The sequence below is a fragment of the Ambystoma mexicanum genome, chromosome 3p (genome assembly GCF_040938575.1).
Source record: "Ambystoma mexicanum isolate Mex_15411 chromosome 3p, UKY_AmexF1_1, whole genome shotgun sequence".
Taxonomy (NCBI): domain Eukaryota; kingdom Metazoa; phylum Chordata; class Amphibia; order Caudata; family Ambystomatidae; genus Ambystoma; species Ambystoma mexicanum.
In genome coordinates, this window is record NC_090925.1 from 885,628,003 (window position 1) to 885,648,775 (window position 20,773).

The window sequence follows — 20,773 nt, forward strand, 5'->3', positions numbered from 1 at the left end:
TCACAGCTCAAGCGGGATGTCACCAGTCACTTTCACCGCTCCAGATCAGTTAAGCCTTCCCTGGTGGCCACCCTCTTGGGTCCGGAGTACGAGGTGGCTGGGATTTGTAATTCTTGTTATCACAGGGGCACGCTGCAGTACCTTATCGACTGGAAGGGTTATTGTCTGGCTGAGCGCACCTGGGAGCCAGCATCTGCAGTGCATGCCCCCACCTGATTCGTAGTTTTCACCGCCTGGACCCGGGGAAGCCAGGTTCTGCTGCCCTTCTGAGGGGGTATACTGTCATGCTTAGGCGGCCTGTGTGGTCACTGTGGGGCAGAGGGAAGCGCTTTGGCATACACAATTGCTCCTCTCCCAAGATAGCGGCAAGAGGTCTGTGTATCGGTTCAGTCTTTCCTGACGGCCATCTTGGCTTGACTCCACCCCCAACCACGGCAGATGTTTATCTATGGGTTCCACCAACACAGAGTTGGGTTGCTTCTCCTCTTGTAGCTGTGCTTCGTAAGTTTGCATAGTTTTACTTGCCATAGCTGTCTTGGATTGATTTATATTGTGCTTCCAATCACCGTCCCTGCCTTTCCTTCCAGTAGTTGTTACCTCTACCTTTTGTGACTCTTGCTGTGTCTTTTTGGACAATCAGTTCCGTCCGAACTGTCGAGAGATTTCTCCTCCCCCGGTACTAACATTTAGCCTCTTACTCCCCGGAAGAAACCCTTTTGTGCCTTTTTTTGTATGCTTGCCTTACGTTTATTCTTGCTTCCCGATTCAGCCAAGCTACGGCAGAGCGCGTTCCACCTTCTCAAACTGCCCGAAGCTTCCGGCTTCATTTCTCTTACCGCAAAGGCTCTCACTAGTCAGCCGTCCACAGGAACACGGACGGGTAGGTGCTGTCTCCATTTCCTCTCCATCTCTCACAGGCTTTACTTTACTTGCTTTCACCTTACCCCTGCTCTGCGTATATCACTCCAGAGCAAGAGTCCTCCGAACACCCTGAAAGTGAAGACAAGATTCACTGCTGTGTGGCTGTAGAGCTTACCCAGACCAGGTATTGACTTATCCTTCAAAGGGACAGCATCGATCTCTCTCCTTGTCTTTCTGATAGTGGTTCTCTATTTTCCAGTTTCCTGCGGAGACACAAAACCTGAAGACCGTGTAAAGGCTGACTCCATCCCAACTGCCAAGAAGGTCTTCCTGTCCATTCCGACAAGGGTTTTCTTCCCCAAGAGGGTTTCCCTGAAAGCTCACCCCCTCTCTGCTTTTGCTGCAGAGAGGGGGAGAGTAACTAGGTGGGCTCTCTCAGTTTCCTAGCTGCAGCGTCTGAGACAGGTTGGTGTACTTTTCTGTTACATATTAACTGTGTTATATACTGGAAACCACTGGGAAAGTCTTTACAATATCACAGCAAGGGCCAAGAGAAGAGCCAAGAGAACATGCCTCTAATTGTTTAAGGACAATAATTGCATCAGAATAACTGCACCACAGAATATGATAATAATAATAATAATAATAATAATAATAATAATAATAATAATAATAATAATAATAATAATAATAATAATAATAATAATAATTTAGCATTTATATAGTGCTACAAACCCTCAGGGAGAATTTGATCCGAATGCCTGGGTCTCTGCTTACTGTCCACATTATGTTGTCCTGCGAGTTGTGACAACATTTACTCAAAACAAGCCTTATGGCTAAATGGCATTTAACCATCAATTTCTACTCTCTAAAATCAGGAAAACGTGCCCAACAAAAACAGGAAACCATGAACATATAGGAAGAAGCTTTCCCCCTGCTCCTACCCACAAGGGCCCACTGATATTTTTTCATATCAGTGACCAGCAGAGCAGTGGCATAAGTAGGAGCTCTAATAATATTGCTGGCCGATGTCAAGAGGAATTTCTACGGAAAAGAACATAGTTTAATCAGCATTAAATATCCTTACTGTCAAAGCAAACTATTTTTATACTCCCAGAAAAATCATTTGATTTCAAGTAGGGAGTAAAATCGTATCAGAACCCTGCCTGTATCCCTGACATAGGAGGTGAAATTACAGGGCACGTGATGCAGCTTATAGTTTTGCCCTCTCTTCCTCACCACAGCCTAGATACATTTCAACAAGAGCCTTACTGAGATTTCTTCAGGTGCCCTGTTGAGGAAAATCCCATCTATTGCTGTTTAAGTCAATAGCAGAAATGCTCATAGGTACTCCAGATTGAGTGTCTTCTCCTTTAACTAGGGACCCCTCTTCTGAAATTCACTGATATCATTTGCACAAGATGCATGGGGATACTAGAGGCAATAAACGCATACACATGATTACATTGAAAAGCTCTCAGCAGCGAAGAATAGAAACAGAAGGTGAAGTTTCCTGGACTGTTACTAGAGTTTCATATCCTTAAGCAAACAGACAACACATTTCCTTCACTGTACTGCCAAAACATCTGATTTGGTTTTTGGAAGTTGCTGATTTGTTCTTACCCTGAAGGACTATTCTCCTGTGCCCTTCCACTCGTACCCCGCTGCACCTCCTGTCCAACCTATAATACTATCTGATGGGTCTCTGTAAACACTGAGGGATGGTATTAGTAAAACACTAACTGGGATATTTGCATACCCACAATACTTTGCAAGCAAAACACATTTAAAGCCTCATCATGTCAGTATGTGCAGTTTAAGAAAATGTTATGAATCTGCATGTGCACAATTACTATGAAGTGAATACAAGATTGGTTGCAACATGCCCCAACTTAAAATTGTTGGGTAGGATTATACATGTGCTCAGTGGTATTGTATAGAAGTAAATTACCATGTAATATGTTAAGGTCTATGCCTCATGGAACTCTGAAAACTTAGAAAGGATGCAGATTGTGTTAAAAGATTTAGTTATCGGAATATCCATTGCCCTAATACTACATCCAAATAATGCTGGGCATAGTCCATATCCATTATTCCTTGCAGGCCAAGTAAATGATATTGCAATGCTGCTCTCCACTTGTAGGGTAATGTTACCAAGAGACGTTGAACATGACATTTGCGTACTCAAAATCTTTAGAGAGCTAAATAATATTTGAGTTTTATAATGCAAGGGGGCACTACAAAGTGCTTGTGCGACATATGTACAAAGAATAGGAAGCATGGGATGAGGTTACACATCCAAGTTGCCTGTTTTATTACAGTCATTATCCAATATTTGAGCTGACAGTTGGGTTACATAGTATGGGTGACGCTTTTACTAAGGCGCCATGAGTAACAAAGTCTTGTGCTTGAACATCATTCATATTATTATGAACGATAATAAGTTGATGTAGGTACAAGTCTAGTAACCTTTTGCAGAGCCAAGGTAGGCATAGTCAGGGTTGTCCGATAATATCTGAATGTGGCCTGGGGCGGAAATCAGAGTCATAAGTTATAAGTATGGTAGACTCAAGTATAGGAGTTCTGGGTGGGGAGGGACGCTTATTTGATTAATGTGTGCAGGCATATCTTAGCTATATCTTCTGATCATGGAGATACTTTTTCATATTAGTGTTGAACCTCTTGTGCATGTTTTCAGTTTTTAGGACTTGTAGGTTTTTACGGTCAAGCTTTCTTAGTAGAGCAATGAAAAAATGGTAGATCAGAATATCAAGACTAGTTATTACAATTTAGCTTTAAAAATATTAGGTACCTACTGTGGCTTGTGCCTTATTAAATTTGTGGGAATTGTCTGTGTGCGCTGCTAAAATTCTTCTGAGTGGCACCCAGAAGGAAGCTGGGCAAGCGCACGTGCGCACAGCTTAGTGGGAACATTGAGTTGTGGGCATTCCAGGTGCATCTTGTTTTCCTTTGCACCGTGGGTTACTTAGCGCTATAGAATCCATGAATCACGGAATGCGCAAATCTTCCTGTGCACCAGTATGCACAATGTTGATGGTGCAAAGTAGTTTGCAGGGACTTTTTCTATGAATTAGGCCCTATATCTTCAAAATACATGAACTCGAAGCAAGCAAAATGAGAAGAAATCCATTTTGGCTTTGCAGGAAAACTAGAGAAGAATTAAAAAAATATATATATTTTTTGATGGAAGATCAAGAAATGACTTTCACATTTTCAAACTTTAAAACATTTAAACTTTTATATAGGCCAAATACAAAGTCTTTTTTTCTGGTTTTCATTGAATATATTCAAACTTTTTCATGTTTTAAATGTTTGGAACAACACACTGGGCCTGATTTACAAAGCGTTTTTGAATGGGAATTTCCCATTCAAAAACGCTTTGTAAATCATGACCACTGACTGTGTTAGTCAAGTGAAGTTTTCACATACAATTGTTTGTTTGTTTATTTATTTGTAACGCGCGCCAGACCCAAGGGTAACCGGGCGCAGCAAAGAGAATATCCAGAGCTTACAACGTTACATGGAATTACAGGGTTACAAGATTTACAATAGTAAAGAGATAGGTATGTACAAACTTAGCAGGATGCAGATCTGATCAAGAGTTTAAGGCACTAATGTCAGGCGAAACAGTAAGTTATATACAGTGTTACTATAATTATTTACATTTGTGGTATAACTCTAATAATACATATAGACAGTTCAGATATAGTAGCACAACAACGGTATCTAGCAGTGCATTACATGTTATTGGGCCTCATTCCGGGTTTGGAGCTAACCATGGAGTAATTAGCTCCATGGTTGCCTCCGAAACCGTCCCAAATCCGGCATGGTGAATGGAGTAATTACCGGCCCATTCCAGGGTTGGAGGGACCGGTAATTCCCCATTCACCTTTTGCCCTTCCCCATTCCCATTTCTGCCCCATAGGGCTCAATGGGAATGGGGAAGGAGGTAATTACGGCACCGTAAATTACGGTACCGTAATTACCTCTGAGGTACCTTTGCGGGTCCCGTACTTAACTCCTGCTAAAAGCAGGAGGTAAGGAAGGACCCGCAAAGGGAACTCGGAAAACGGAGCTAAGGGATTACCAGCATCGGCACCCTTACCGGTGCCGGTAATCCCTTACCTCCAACCTCGTAATGACCCCCATTGTCATTGAAGTGTTTGATGATATTCTTTCTAAAGTATGGGAAAGGTTGGTCTGTTCTCAAGTTGTGTGGCAGGGCATTCCACCATTTAGCAGCTAGCACAGGGAAGCTGATACCGCCAATTTTAGCAAGTTTAAATGTGGGTACTACCAGGCAGTTGGAATTGGGTAGCTGGGAGCAGCGTTATTGAGAGCTTTGTGTGTCAGGGAGATCATTTTTAAGTGGATTTTATTGCCGGTGGAGAGCCATTTATATTGGTGTCTGATGGAGGAGATATGTTCCCTTTTATTTATGCCAAGAGAAGCTCTTAAGGCATTATTTTGTAGGATTTGTAACCTTTTAGTGATGGCTTTGTTGGTACCACTGTAAAGGGCATTGCAATAATCAAGTCGGGATAATATTAAGGCTCTCGCCAGGATCATGCAAATATCATTAGATAAGAAGGGCTTACCTGCTCTTAATAATTTACAGGTATATGCTGTGATGGAAGCTAAGGAGTTAACTTGTTTGGTAAAGGACGTGGTGGAATCAAGATAGAAACCTAGTGTTTTTACTTCCCTCAAGACCTTGATGCTATTGCCGTCTAAGTTGAACATGGAGGAGTCCATGCCTAACTTGTTGATATTAGTCTGCGTACCCAAGATAATCAGCTCTGTCTTATCATCATTCAGGCAGAGGCCATGGGATGGCCATGGGAGGCCATGGGATGCCATCCACACCTGAATAATGAGGTACACCCTATTCACCAACTCACTGCCCTTGCTGTGATCCCCAGAAAGCGGGGGGAGAATCTGTGTATCATCTGCACAGTTAGTATAGGTGATACCTAGAAGGTCCAGATCATCGAATAGAGGTTTGGTGAATATGTTGTACAAGGTTGGTGAGACGCACGAGCCTTGAGGGACTCCACAGGTGATTGGCGTGGGGTCTGCTACTGCCGAAGGGGAGAAGACTCTCATTGTTCTCTCGCTCAAAAAGGATTCAATCCATTTGAAGGCATAGGTGGAGAAGTGGGCAGCAGTGTCCACGTGTTTGCAAAGGACCTTGTGGTCCACGAGATCTAAAGCAGCTGAAAGATCAAGTAGAAGGAGGAGTGCTGTCTTACCTTGATCTCTCAATTCATCTATTTGGGTCTTTAAATCAATGAGGGAAGTTTTGGTTCCATGAAGTGGACGGAAGCCAGATTGCCTAGCTCCCAATAGTTTATGTGATTTAAGGTGTCTTTGAATTTGTGTATAGGCAACTTTGTCTAGTATTTTCAGTAAGAAAGGTACCGTAGGATTGGGCCGGTAGTAAGTGGGGATAAGGGGGTCTAGGGTCTGCTTCTTGAGAAGCGGGAGCACCCATGATTGTTTCAGATTAGCCGGGATGTTACCTGTAGCGAAGCAGGCATTTATCAATTTGGAGATGAATGGTGATAGGTCTCTGGCAGCGTCTTTTATCAATTTCGCTGGACAGAAGTCACCTTTGCAATTAGAGGGTTTGAGAGAGAGGATCATTTTCTCTACCTCCATGGTAGTAGTTTTTGTGAAGGAGAATTTGTTGGTAAGGTTGTTGATGGTGTCATTAAGCAGCGGCTTATTTGGGAGGGTTAAAGATTCTTTTTTTAGTTGGATTTTATTTTGCAGCGTAGTTATTTTATTTGCTAAGGCAGTTTGGATATCTGTGCACCAAGTCTGATCCTTAATACATGTATCTGGTGTGGCAATGGAAGACTCAAGTTATTTCAGAATTGAGAAGAGCTCCTTCATACTTGAGTTAGAGTTAGCAATGCGATCATTGTAGGAGTTGCGCTTTGCCAGACAAATTTCATTTTTATAATGCTGAGAAATATTACTTAGATTAACTTTGTTCTCCTCAGTTGGACACAATTTCCAATCTGATTCACATTTTCTTTTTGTTAAACGTAGGGCTTTGAGTTCTGGTGTGAACCATTTGTTAAGTGTGCCTTTGGTTTGCTTGTTCGCATTTTGAGTGGGGCGACTTTGTCCATAGTAGCACACATGATGCTATTGTATTCATGGACTAGTGCACTAGGGTCGAGGTTGTCTGACAATGCATTTAAGGTTGGAAGGATCAGGAGAATAATATTATCCACTGTCTTATTCGTTTTATTTCTGGTGGGGCAGGATGGAGCCACATGTAAGGCTGGAGTGGATGGTCTGGTGGTTAGTAGGTTAAAGGACACCAGTGAATGGTCGGTCCAGGATAGGGGCGTAATAGAGGAGATTATGGCCGTACAGTTGGAATCCGCGATCCGGTCAAGTATTCTACCCTTCGCATTGGGTAGGGGTGTTAACTTTTTGGGTTAGTCCTAAAGTGTTAAGGATATTGGCAATAGTTGATGCGTGAGCATCTGCATGGTCGTTGAAGCCAAGGTTAAAGTCCCCTAGTACCAGCAGTTGTGATGTAGTTTTGACATTGTTGGACAGAAGGCTGTGCAAATCCTCCTCAAAGGTTCCAAGTGGACCAGGAGGTCTGTAGATTAGGTGAATGGATAAAGTGTGGGTATTATTTATGGGGATTTTCGCAGTGAGGGCTTCACAAGATTGCAGAGTTGTGGCAGGGGCTAGTCTTAAAGATAAGTCTGTTTTGGATATAATGGCGATTCCACCTCCACGGGAGCCTTCTCAGTCTTGCCTGGATATGGTGTAACCATCGGGAATGGCCAGAATGAGTGATGGTCCTGCTGCATTGAATAACCAAGTCTCGGTTATAGCAATGAAATCTAGATTAGCTTCTATAATTAAGTCAGCTAGGTCGACGGCATGTGCCACTAAGGATCTTACGTTGAGGAGTGCTCCCTTCGAGGAATGTCCTTCAGAGTCCATTTTAGTTTGGACAGTATTTGATAATGTGTTAGTATTTGTCTTAGGGTTGAAAGTTTGGATGTTTATGTTGGCTGGTAGGGAATGAGGAACATTGGGACCATTACATATCCTGGTATATTGGCCTTTCATTATGCGCTTTGTAGCTGGAAGGAATCTTCTGGGCGGTTCATATAGTTTATTAAGTCTGGCTCGTAGTTTGAGGTTTCTCTCGTAAGTTGGAGTAGGCTGGGAGGTATAGGCTGGTTGACCTGGTATGGCATGGTGCATAGGGCTGGTATGGCCAGAGTAGTTGAGTACCTTAGATGTGGTGGGTGGGAGAGAGGGCGCAAGAGCTAACTTACATGGGGGGACTTCAATATGGCACTTATGAGTACTGGAGGCATGAAGCATGGTCATGACCATTATAGAATAGATATTGAGTAAACTTGACATAGTGCAAGGCTATTGCTAGCGACTAGCAGTACCACTTAGGAGTATGAGCAGACTAGAATTTCAGGCAGTCTAAATGCAGTTTACCAGTAATGATTTCCAAGTGGAAGAGGTGATTCGATCTAGGTGTGGTTGTAATGTAGAATTGGTAAGGTTAGCAAGAGACTAAATACAATATACTAGGTAGCTAAGGTGGTCCTGGTGAACAGATTAATTAGCAGTCTGAGAACATAGTGCTACCTTGGTTCATAATTTCTAAATGTAGGATAATTAAATGGCTAAAACAGGCATATTATAGTAGCCTAGATACACTTTACCAAGTGTGACAGATGCTATTCATTCTAGGTGCCATTTACTAGTGTGGCCGCAATTCTATATGGCAAGAACAAGCATGTTAAAATAGCTAAGGTACATTTCTACCAGGTGTGACAGATGCTATTCAATCTAGATGCCATTTACTAGTGTGGCCGCAATTCTATATTGCAAGAATAAGCATGTTAAAATAGCTAAGGTATATTTCTACCAAGTGTGATAGATTCTATTCATTCTAGATACCATTTACTAATAAGACCAAATTCAGGCAATGGTTTGTATATATTATACATTCGCAGAGAGTACTATGAATTGGGCGTATAATGGGGCATGTGACATCCAATGTTACCTTTGGTGTTGCGACACATTGCTGAGCCCGTGGGCAGACGGTGATCAATATAACGTGCTTTAGGCATACGAGAACAGACAATGGCCCTCATTACGACCCTGGCGGTAAGTGTTTAACGGCGCCGTAAAAGGCTACGGCGCCGTTAAACACTTACCGCCTGATTACGAGGTCCCTTTGCGGGTTGGAGACTTTAACGCCTGCTTTTTGCAGGCGTTAAAAATCCAACCCGCAAAGGGACCTTGGAGCTAATTACGGCACCGTAATTTACGGTGCCGTAATTAGCGCCTTCCCCATTCCCATTATGCCCTATGGGGGCAAAAATGGGAATGGGGAAGGGGCCATGGTGAATGGGGAATTACCGCCCCACCAACCTTGGAATGGGGCGGTAATTCCGCCATCCACCATGGCGGAGACGGTGAGTTACCGGTATGGACCATGGTGCTATTAGCACCATGGTCCATGCCTGGGTCGTAATGAGGGCCAATGGGTCGGTATGCGTGCTATGCGTCCAGCTTCATGCGGTGCACTGCTTGATGCAACATTATTCCTTGTGCTCACTACAACATTGACAAAAGTAGACACACATTGCATGCACACATGCATAACACAGCAGAGCCCATAGCTGATGTGACACTTTCATTTATTTCACTGCAGAAAGGAAAACCTGAAAAATGTAATTATGATTACTTACAGGAGTGAACAGTGAAGCACGGAACTTCTGCACATCCATTTTGAATGTTTACAATAATGGTTCACACATGCACAATGATTAAATGCTTCATAAAACACAGTGGTAATTGAGATGGCTAGACAAGCAACATGCTAATCTCAATCCTGTAGCAAAACACTTCCATTCAACCCAAGGTAATGAATTTGAATTTGGGAATATTGCACATGTGCACAACACAATCACAATGTACCACATGTGTGATAGGAACATTACGACATAGGAGATTTCATCGAATTGGAAGTTGTTGCATTTTTTTAATCAAATTTGGACAAATATATGTGTGGGGGTTGGGTGATTATGATAATTGAAATAGGGGAAAATGGGGGGCTGCAGGTTGTCTCCCACCACATATTGTAAAAAATAAAATAAAATCGATCTGGACAAAATCACATAGAAGCACACATCCAAGCCCGCGTCTCTGCGGCATCTAACAACTCGGCTGAACTCTTCAAAATCTGCAAGGAGCTGGCCAACCCTGCTGCAGTCTCTACCTCTCCTGTTCCCTCCCAGCCCCTCTGCACGGCCTTGGTTTCTCATTTCATTTAAAAAACTCAGGACATCCCTCCCTTCTCTTCCTTTTCCCTGTTCACCCCTGATGATGTTTCTAGACAAGTCTGATCTATGAAAGTCTCGTCAAAACAGGTTCTTCCCTGTTCTTCCAGAACCATCAAGGACCACATTGACAAACTTGCTCCTGCCCTAGCTGACTTCTGCAATCACTCTTTTGCTACTGGAACCTTCTACTGCCCCCTTAAGCACTCTCTTATGCACCCCCTCCTCAAGAAGCCATCTGCCGATCCTTCCTCTCAAGCTAACTATCGCGCGATCTCTATCACTCCTTTCCTGGGCAAACTCTTGAAAAAACTGGCCATCTCCCATCTTAACCTTCCTACTGAATCTGTTGGTTGTCTCCATGACCATCAGTCTGGCTTCAGAGCGGCCAGAAGCATGACAACTGCTCTCCTGAACATACGTGAAGACCTGCTGTCCGACCCTAATTCTAACCTTTCTTCTGTCCTCATTCTCCTCGATCTTTCTTCTGATTTTGACATGGTCAACCATGCCATCCTGCTCAAGCACCTCAGTGATAAGCGAGGTCTCGCTGATCAGGCCCTGGCCTGGCTGTCCTCCTTTCTCACTGACCCACCCACTCAGGTCCAACTGGCGTCCTACTTCTCTTCTATATCTCTCTCTACCTGTGGTGTTCCCCAGGGGTCTAACCTGCCTCCCTGGCTGTTCAACCAATACCTGGCACCTCTTGCCCACTGCATCACTGTGCTCTGCTCCAACTTTCAGTGTTATGTGGATGACACCCAGCTCTCTTTCAGGCGCTTCTCAGCCACCTCTAATCCTTCTCTCATTCCTGAGTGTCTGAAATACAGGAATGGTGTGCCGCCAATGATCTCTCCCTTAAGGCTAGTAAGACAGAGATCCTCCTCATCGGAACACCAGCGCCGTCCTTTCCACTCTCACTCTGGCCGCCTACTCCGGTACCTCTTCCTGCTCCTACCTGTGAAGCTAAGAACCTTGGGGTCATCTTCGACTCCACCTTCTCCTTCTCTCCTCACATCTCCGACATCTCTGAGAAGTCAAACTATCAGCTGCACCTCCTCAGAGGTATTCTTCCTTTCCTCACTTTCCCCGAGAAGCTCACTGTCACCAGAGCTCTGGTCCTTTCAAGGATGGACTACTGCAACAGCCTCTTTCTAAATCTTCCTGCCTCTACTTTCCGTCCTCTACAACTTATCCAGAACAGGACTGCGAGACTTGTCCTTGGCCTCAAGCCCAGGGATCGTATCTCTCCAGCTCTGAAATCTCTTCATTGGCTCCCAGTGGCGGCAAGGATCAAGTTCAAGACCCTCTGCATTGTCCACAAGGCTTTCTGGGACCGCACCACCTCCAACTTTAACTTTCTAAGTATCTCCCATCTCGATCTCTCTGCTCATCCACCGCCAATTCTCTGAGGGACAGCCGTTTTCCCAGGCATAGAGTTGTGAGCAGATCTCTTTCTTTGTCTGGGGCCTCCCTCTGGAACAGCCTCCCTGCCACTCTCAAACTTGAGCAGAACCATCTCCGGTTCCAGAAGCAACTCAAGACTTTCCTCTTTGCTTCCGCCTTCTCACTTCCTCTCCCCTGCTGATGACCTCTCTGTTCCACGCACTGGTCACCTGGCCACCCTCTGAATTTAGGCCCATGTCCCTGCCTGTCCAGTTGCAACCTGCACTGCCTCTTGACTCCCGCAGCACTGGTGGTCTGTATCTGTAACCCTACAGTCCCCTCTCTCTGCACTAATGAGCCACCCGCTGGCTGCACTTTCTGACTACCTGCACTTCTCCACTGCCTCCTCCCCCCTGAACTTCTCACCTTTCCTCTCCCTAAGATTTCATGATCTGAATGTTACAGGGCCTAGTAAGATCGTTGTTTTGACCGCCCTCTGTGTCCCCCTCCTTGTCTTGTCGCACCTAGAAACACTTGTGTACAGGCGCGTTATAAATGCCATATCATATCAATGCATGATAGTGAGAATCCTGAGGTTTTCACATTGATTGCTCTACTTTCCTTGATGGATACACCAGTGTCTTGGGGGCGTGAGATATTAGCCATCAGAAATCCCCAAACAAAGCAAACTTGGGCAGAAGGAGGAGTGAGAGTTTTCTTTTTCAGAATTATCCGATTTACATAGCCATGACTAACTTTGACACCACAGTGGGACAACGGGGAGGAGAGAGATTCAAACTGGCAATACAATCATTGTGCTCAGGGCTCCAGATAAGCAACACACCTGAATATTTTACTCCCTAAAGTCAGCCAACACTCTCAACAAAAAAAATGAATGTCAAGGACACATGTGTCTGAACTTGTATACCACCTCCACTGCTCAGATGATGTGTTCAGACCAATGGCATTGGTAGCCCCGCCCACGAAGGGACATCTGCTATCCCATGCCTGATGCAAAGACACCCGATACGATATGCACATTTTGTCCTATATTCCTGGAATTGCCAGGTACAACCTATGTTTGGATTACAATGCAAATGCCTATTTTCTTTTTAATGCCAGTTGGAAATGAGAACTATAATTTGACACCCTAAAAATCATTTGGGCCCAAACTTTGCAAAATAGGGAGTACAATATTTGCACCTTAAATGTTTTTCTGGAGCCCTGATTTTGCCAGCCACAAATCAGACTGCAGCCAATGTAGTGGTAAGATTGTATGTGTGTATAACTGTACAATAAGATCATTTCTAAGTTGAATTAGATGGCAAATGACATGCAACTTCTGTGTTCTGCACAGGTACGAATATACATAAACAAATATGACACCAAGGAAGAGGACATGGTTTTGCAAGAAATTCAGCAGAAATATGGGGAGCTCATAAGCAGAGAGATTAACTATTTTGTCATCACCTACCCAATGCTCTGATCAACATTAGCTGAGACACTCCAAGTGCATCATCTCCTCCAAAGTCTGATTCCTGAAGAGTCTAGTGTGATTTTAAAAAAAAAGCAAAAAAGTGCAATAGAAATACAACAATATTGGGGTGCAAGTGTAAAGACTGAAAAGTTATTTTGTGAACATACCTGCTGCTCTGCCAAGTGTGCTTGCTTGCAAAGAGAACACGTGCAGCCATCTTGAAGGACGCCATCCCTTGAAGTGTGGCTCTTTCACATGGTTCTTTATATCTTTAATGTTCCCTAATCGTTTGGTGCTTTTATACTTTATCACATGGATTGATATTTCTCAGCAGACCATAAGTTATGAGAATATTGTGCATTTCAGCATTTTTAGCCAGCTCTTGTTATTTTCTTCCTACTTCTCCTGATTTACTATATTTAAGGGCCTCATTACAACCTTTGCGGGACTAATGGAGGCGGACCCGGTAAACCCATTCCGCAAGATTACGAGGTCCCCTCGCGGGACCCGGTAAGGACGCCTGGTAAAACCAGGCGTCCTTACCGGGTCCCGTGAGGGGACCAGGGAGCAAACAATGGACCGGTCGTAATCGGCCCGTTGTTAGCTCCCGCTCCCATTGAGCCCTATGGGGGCTCAAATGGGAATGGGGAAGGTCCGGGCCCGGGTTCCCGGAGGGAGGAATTACCGGGCCCTTGGAACTCCGAATGGCCCGGTAATTCCCCATTCAGGGAACCCGGACCCGGTTTTGGAGGCAGCCATGGCGCCAATAGCACCATGGCTACCACCAAACCCGTAATGAGGCCCTAAGTCTTTGTATCAGGTTTTGCATATGGACATATGATTTCACCATAATTCATCTTCCAACCATCAGAAGCCTTTGATTAACACGTAAAAAAGCAAGAAGTACCAAATAAAGCAACAACACATTTCAGTTAAACCCAGCCAATTGCCTTTTGCTGTCGATAAAGGAAACGGTTTCCCATTGACAGTTTAGAGTGCACTAGCGTGGAAGTCGAGTGGACCATGCAAAGCGGAGGGCATTTTGCTTCCCCATCTTTACATGGCCCATTGGGGATGTAGGTGGGGTGCTGCATGCTTGAATGTGCATAAGGGGTGCTCTTGCACCTCTACGCACATTCATGGGTCCAGAGTCGGTATGAAGGAGGTGCTGTGGCTACACCGCCCATGCCCTCTGGAATGAGGAAGCTCTCTCTGCCTCCTAGTGCTCGTTGCATGTTAGGTGGAAGCCGGAGGGACATCGGACATGGTGACAGGAGGAGTACAGACCAGGACTGCAGGTAAGGACAAAATGTATGCATGTATGTGTAGGTATGCGTGTGTGCAAGGGTTTGTGTCTGTAAGCATGCATGTGAATGAGAGAGTGTTATTTGGGAGTGCATGTGAATGAGAGAGTGTTATTTGGGAGTGCATGTGAATGAGAGAGTGTGGGAGTGCATGTGAATGAGAGAGTGTTATTTGGGAGTGCATATGAATGAGAGAGTTTATGAATGCTGTATAGGTGCATTTGTGAATGTGCATGAATGTGATATCGGTGCATGTGTGAAGGAGCGAGTGTATGGCCATGTGTGAATGGTGTGCATGTGAATGTGTATGAATGTGGTATGGGTGCGCCTTTGAATGAATAACGTGCATGAATGAATGCTGTATCAATATGTGTGCAACAGGCCTCTGATTGGGTGGGTGCCTAGACATGTTACTTCTTACTGTGGGTTGGCATATTTTGTTCTGGACATAAAAGGTAAAGCCAACATGATGAGTGTTCTTATGTGTGCAAGTGTGTGTGCTTGGGATTGATGGGGGTCATTTGTGCAATGGCCGTAGGGTTATCATGTTTTCTTCATGTAGCATGCCATTTATTTACTGATCATCAAGGGTAAAGTAAACATGATACGTGTTATTCCTTGGCTAAGCTGGCTTAGATTGGTGAAACCAGTCTGGATATATATTCTTAACGTCCCATACCATTTTCTACTAGGCATTAAGGGTAAAGCAATCATGAGATGTGTTATTACTTGGATGGACTGGCTTACATTGGTACAGCCAGTTTGCTTATATTGTCTTGTTGTGGCATGGCACTTTTTTACTGCGCATTAAGGGTAAAGCAAACATGATAAGTGTTATTACTTGGCTGGACTGGCCTAGATCGATGCAGACAGTAAAAATATATTTTCTCACACTGGGATGACATTTTTCTTGTGGTATCAATGGTAAAGCCAGCATGATTAATGTTGTTACATGGCTAGTAGCCTACACTCATGCAACCAGTTTGGGTATATTTTCTTTCTATGGTATGACACAATATACTGAGTATAAAGGGTAAAGCCAACATGGTGAGTGTTCTTATTTGTCTGGGGGAGGACATATCATGTGTGCAGCAACAGCCAGGTGTTCTTGTTTTCTTATTCTGGCTTGGAATTTTGTATGAGACATCAAAGATAAACACAACACGATGAGTGTTGTTGCATAGCTAGACTCACCTACATTGGTGCAGCCAGTCTGGTCTTACTGTTGCATGGCTTTTATTTTGCTCAGCATCAAATTTAAAGGAAACATGGTTAGTATTGTTACTGGAGGTCGACTGGCTTACATTGGTGCAGCCATTCTGGATATATATTCTTACTGTGGCATGGCATTTTTTAGTGCCATCGAATATAAAGCAACAAATCATACATGTTTTTACATGGGTAGACTAGCCGACATTGAGGCAGTCAGCATGAATAAACTTTGTTACTGTGGCATTGCACTTTTTATTGGACATCAAGGGTAAAGCCACCAAGATAATTGTTATTATGTGGCCAGTTGGTCTACATTGGTGCAGCCAGTCTGGATATATTGTCTTATTGTGGCATGACATTTTAGCTGCTAAAGCCAACAGGAGTATGTTCTTGTTTATTAATTGTGGCATATATTGATGCAGCCTGCAAGGACATATATTTTAATTGGCATATGTTGTGGGCAAAGACAACATTAAAATGCTTCTGTGAACAGTTGGGGACTTGCACCTATTTTTTTTTCTTCATGTTTTACCATATAAACTGATTGCAAATTGTGTAGCTTTCCTTTATATGCTGGAAGACATTTTGATGGGGGGACTCCAAACACTTTAACAATATGAGAGCATACCCAGACAACAAATAAAACACATGCTTACATCTGATTGAAGACATTAGGATGTCAGACTAGTTTTCACAATGACCTCCTGAGTCCCTGGCAGCGTCAAGTTGGAGGAAATACAAAGATTGTCCTCTGGTGGTGCTCACTCGGCCCAGCATGGGCTGACCGAGGTCTGCATCCCTATGTCCAGCAGCTTCCTGTGGAGACCTGAAGATCCTTTATTTCTTCTGTGGACAATTTCCAGGCACACATCTAGGAAGCGCAGAACCCCCCTCCCCTCCAAACACAGTTTCACCTTTTGAGTGTTAGCCATCTTCAAAATGTCCTCCGGGCTGTTTGGATCTTGCAGGACCAATAGAGCTGTCCTTTCCTGTGTCCCTTTTGCGAATTTACCTCTAGTGGATATGTTGATGATACTCTTTGTTTTAACTAACCAGTCGTTCTCAGATATATACAGAATTTGGTTTATCGTGTTCCCCTAAAGGTCCTCCGGATCCATTCCTTCCTACATCCTCTGGATCTTGAGGATATGTAAATTGCTCTTCAGATTTTCCAACCACATCAGCCTCGCCTCAGGTTGCATGATGTAGCCACTGGCCCATTGGTGGAGATCTGAAACTCTTCCTCCTTTCCTCGGATTCAACTCTACAGGCCTGAGAATCCAGATGCTTTCTGTTCTTTTCCAAACTGTATAGTTGTCTCTACTCTGCCACCATTAGAGTGCCAATCACCTCATTGTCCACCTCATGCCCTGTTATATTACATTCTAAGGTGCCAGATTGGTTATGCAAGGGCGGCTTACGAAACCATGGCGCCAGCAGTCAGTGTGTTACAAAACACTGGGAGCAGCAGGGCTGGGCCGGCCGGGGCTGCCTCAGCCCAGCCTGCTCCCTCCCAGTGAATTGTATTGGTAACTAGTAACATGACATGAGAGAGGCTCCGGGTCGGCGGGTCAATGCGCAATTGCAAGTTGTTGCAAATTGCTTTGTGCCGTCATCGCCCGCTCCTGGCTGGCCACGTGTGGCGCGATGGCTATGTGTTATGCCTTTTGGTCAGGCGGTGCATTAACTGTTCGGGCCTCTCAGCCTTGTTTTTGCTATAAGAATTTGCGAAGTCCCATTCCAGGTTGTAGGTGAAGTCCTTTCAAATTGTGGTTTCCCATTTTGATTGTGTATTTTCCATATGTATTCGATGACGTGAGCTGGCCTCCGAGCCGCTATTTTCTTACGATGATGTGCAGTCGTCGAGCCGCGGAACGTTAAAACATGTTTTTGCATTGCATTTCCTTGTCCTTGGAGTTAAGGACCTCCACGCTTTTATTTTGGTATTAAGGGCTCATGTGGGTTGAAGATAAGTTTCTTTGAAAACAACTGCCTAGCTAAATGTTACAGAGGATTGTAAATTAGTGTCCAGCAGGGTGGCGTGGCCAAGCAAGCGGTCTAGGCCGCTGGATTTAGGCTGCAGTCTCTTTTTCATAAGCGCAATTCAATTTGTACATCGCTAAATATTGCAAACCCGCATGTACGCCCGCCATGCCTGGGTCTCTGGCCTTAGGACAAGGCTTTGTCCAGATATCAGTTTTTGCTGTATTTTTCTGTGGTGAGCCACTGTGTCTTTACCAATGTATTCTGCTGTGGATGGCTCCCGAGCCGGGAGAATGGACTGGGGTAGTGATGGCTACATGTTACCTTTGAGTGCGGCACCCGGCCGCCTACGACCGGGTTAAACCGCACAGTTTGGGCCTTTGTCCCTTTAGGCCCCCGACTATTTGGCGCATAATGCAATGATGCAAAGGCCATTTTGGCTAACATTTTTAGAAGCGTTTGTGTAACCCGATTTAGGTTAAACATTTACAAGCAGAGCCAGCCATGCCGCACCTCGTGTGCTAATTTAATTTTATGGTTTTCTATTGTACAAAGTTTCATGCATTTATGGGATGCGCGATGTTAATAGTTGATGTACAGACGGCTTTGTGTACTTTGTTGTGGATGCTGGAGATGGGGTACGCAGGATTGTGCCTGCTCTCTGCGCCCCACGGACCAGTCCTTTGTTGGGGGTTACTATTGGTATTTTGATTTCAGCTAGTGTGTGTCAAGACAGGGGAATCAGGGAATGTTATTTCATGAGTTGTGTTGTAATGTAATATTAGAGCATAAATGCAACTGGCAAGGTACGTTCTGGTGTCATCGTTTGGCTGTACTGCTTAATAAATGCAACTCTGTTTTCATTACTGGTGGCAACGAGTAGACATGCCTGGAGTCTGGTTCTGCAAAATAAGTATTTAGCTATGTGATAATGTGGTTTTTTTCTTCAAAAAGAACAAAGGGAATGTTATCACTTTCTCAAGCGTTTACACAAAACATAACATGCAGCAGACACATGAACCCTCCATAAGTAGCTTTTTCTGTAAAGTCGTGAATTGACGCGATTCACGGATGATGGCTTGAGGGCCACTTTTTTGCGGCGAGGGGTGGGGCCACTTTTTTTAGCCTATTTCTTGTCCCAGTCCGACGCTGGTGTTGAGGTTCATGGTCGTGACCACACAAGTACTCGAGAGAGGATACCTCCCTCGATTCAAGCGAAGAGTGGACGAGGTGGAACTGTATAATTCTCGGAACTTTAGTGTTGAAACAGGCATGATACAAAATGGGAAAATTAGATGGAGAACGTTCTGGTTTCATTCTATGTACTCGATGAGCAGTAGAAAATGTAAGACATTTTCCTTTATAGAGCAGGTAGAATTCAGTCAGGCAGTCTACGCCGATTTATACTCCTCAGCCTTCAGAGCAGTCCTGAACAGGTCAGGACACAGATGATTAAAGATGTCTGGGGCTGTGCTGTTAACACATGCATGGCAATTACCTCTGAAACACATTTCATTGTTAGCAGCAGTGATTTTCCTGTGCATGCATATTTAGAGCAGTTCAAGCCATAATGGAACGTTCTAAACTGGAAACTCCCACACAGGTGCAGTGATCGGGGAATCTATGCCTGCTTAGTCACAGGTAGTTTATTTTTACACAAAGTGCACACACTTTAGGACTGAAAAAATAAAACCATATCATAAATGACTGATGACAAGAAGTCCGGTCTTACTTAAGAAATCATATTTGTAGCATGTACATGTCAAGGGAGTGCTTGGAACAGCATCAGGAGGAAAGGAGACAGTTTATCTTCACAGCAGTCCTCACTTTTCTTTTTTCCGATATGTTGAACTATGATTGTTTTTTTAAAAAAAAACTTTATTTAGACTTAACAAGCCAGGCACCACATGTCTGTCATATAATAACACATTACAAAGACATTACAATAATTGTGGAACATAGTTACAGAGAAGAGGGGACGTGCAAACAAGGTATGATCAGTGTAATTTGGGAAGTTGGCAGAAGCCACAAAACAGGGGTAGGAAACACATACTTCTCATAGGGCACTGTGAATCCGATCAGTGCGTTAGTTTTGGGGTTGTCTGGCTAAATATACTCTAAGTTCCATCCATATATCGTTGGGCCTGGCCGTGCAGGGCAGCGAGCCGACATACGTTTCCTCACAGTTCTGGCCCCATGTGAGATCACACAGCCACCCCTGGGCCGTAGGTGGGTAGGTGGGTTCCTATCCTTCCACCGCCAGAGTATACAACATTTGGCTATCATGCAACCCCTGTTTACAAAGGACCTGAGGCGTTTTACTCAGCGATACCGTCCACAACCCAAACAGTACACCAGCCGGTGAAGGTTCCACCTGAAGTTCCACCACTTCAGACATAATCTTAAGAACCTCTTCCCAAAAAATTCACCAACTTGGTACAGCTCCAAAACATGTGCATATGGTCCGCATTTTAGGAACAACAACTTGGGCATCCAAAGGATTAATTGCGATACATTGCACTAAAACTCTCAGGTGTATAATACAATCTATTCAGCAATTTGAACTGCATCAGTTTAAATCTGGCATTCAATGACACATTTTTGGTGTGGAGACACATTGGGCCTCATTATAAGCATGGCGGTCAGGGAACTATGGTACCGGTAAGCATGCCTGTACCGTAGTTCCCGTACCTCCATACTTCGAGCTGTGCTCGCGGGCACCTGTCAGCCCGCCAGGTCTGGCCTGGCGGGCAGAGCGGCACTCGTGAGCGCAGCATGTCGGATGCACCGGCACCGTCGTTGATGGTGCCGGTGCATCCGACGTCCCCATTCCCATTGAGCCCTATGGGGCTCAAATGGGAATGAGGACTGACTGGCACCGGCACCCGGCAATGCAGGAATTACCGGGTCTGGCAATGTCGGTATTACCCAGTAATTCCTCATTGACGGGTGCCGGAAAAAATGCAACTCCATCGGCAGCCGTGCCTATTTTACAGGCACGGCTACCGCCAGGGTTATAATGAGGCCAATTTTCTACCATTCATCATCATTTTTTCCAGACAGCACCAGAATGCCAAAGGAATTGCACCAACGAGCCATGCAGTTTAACAAAGAACTGTTTACCAGGCCATATTGGTACATTGACAAATGTATATAATAGTTTGGGCAGGAGAATCATC

At 44.4% G+C, this 20,773-nt stretch overlaps 1 protein-coding gene across 1 annotated transcript in view; it reads left to right on the plus strand.

Moving 5' to 3' along the window:
- Positions 1-13,232, plus strand: part of FBXO39 (F-box protein 39) — a 639,851-nt gene extending 626,619 nt beyond the window's left edge. Inside the window, exon 5 of the mRNA XM_069649891.1 lies at positions 12,976-13,232. Coding sequence (XP_069505992.1) covers positions 12,976-13,104 — 129 coding nt within the window. The 3' untranslated portion in view covers positions 13,105-13,232. The remainder of the gene's footprint in view (positions 1-12,975) is intronic.
- The last annotated feature ends 7,541 nt before the right edge of the window (positions 13,233-20,773 follow it).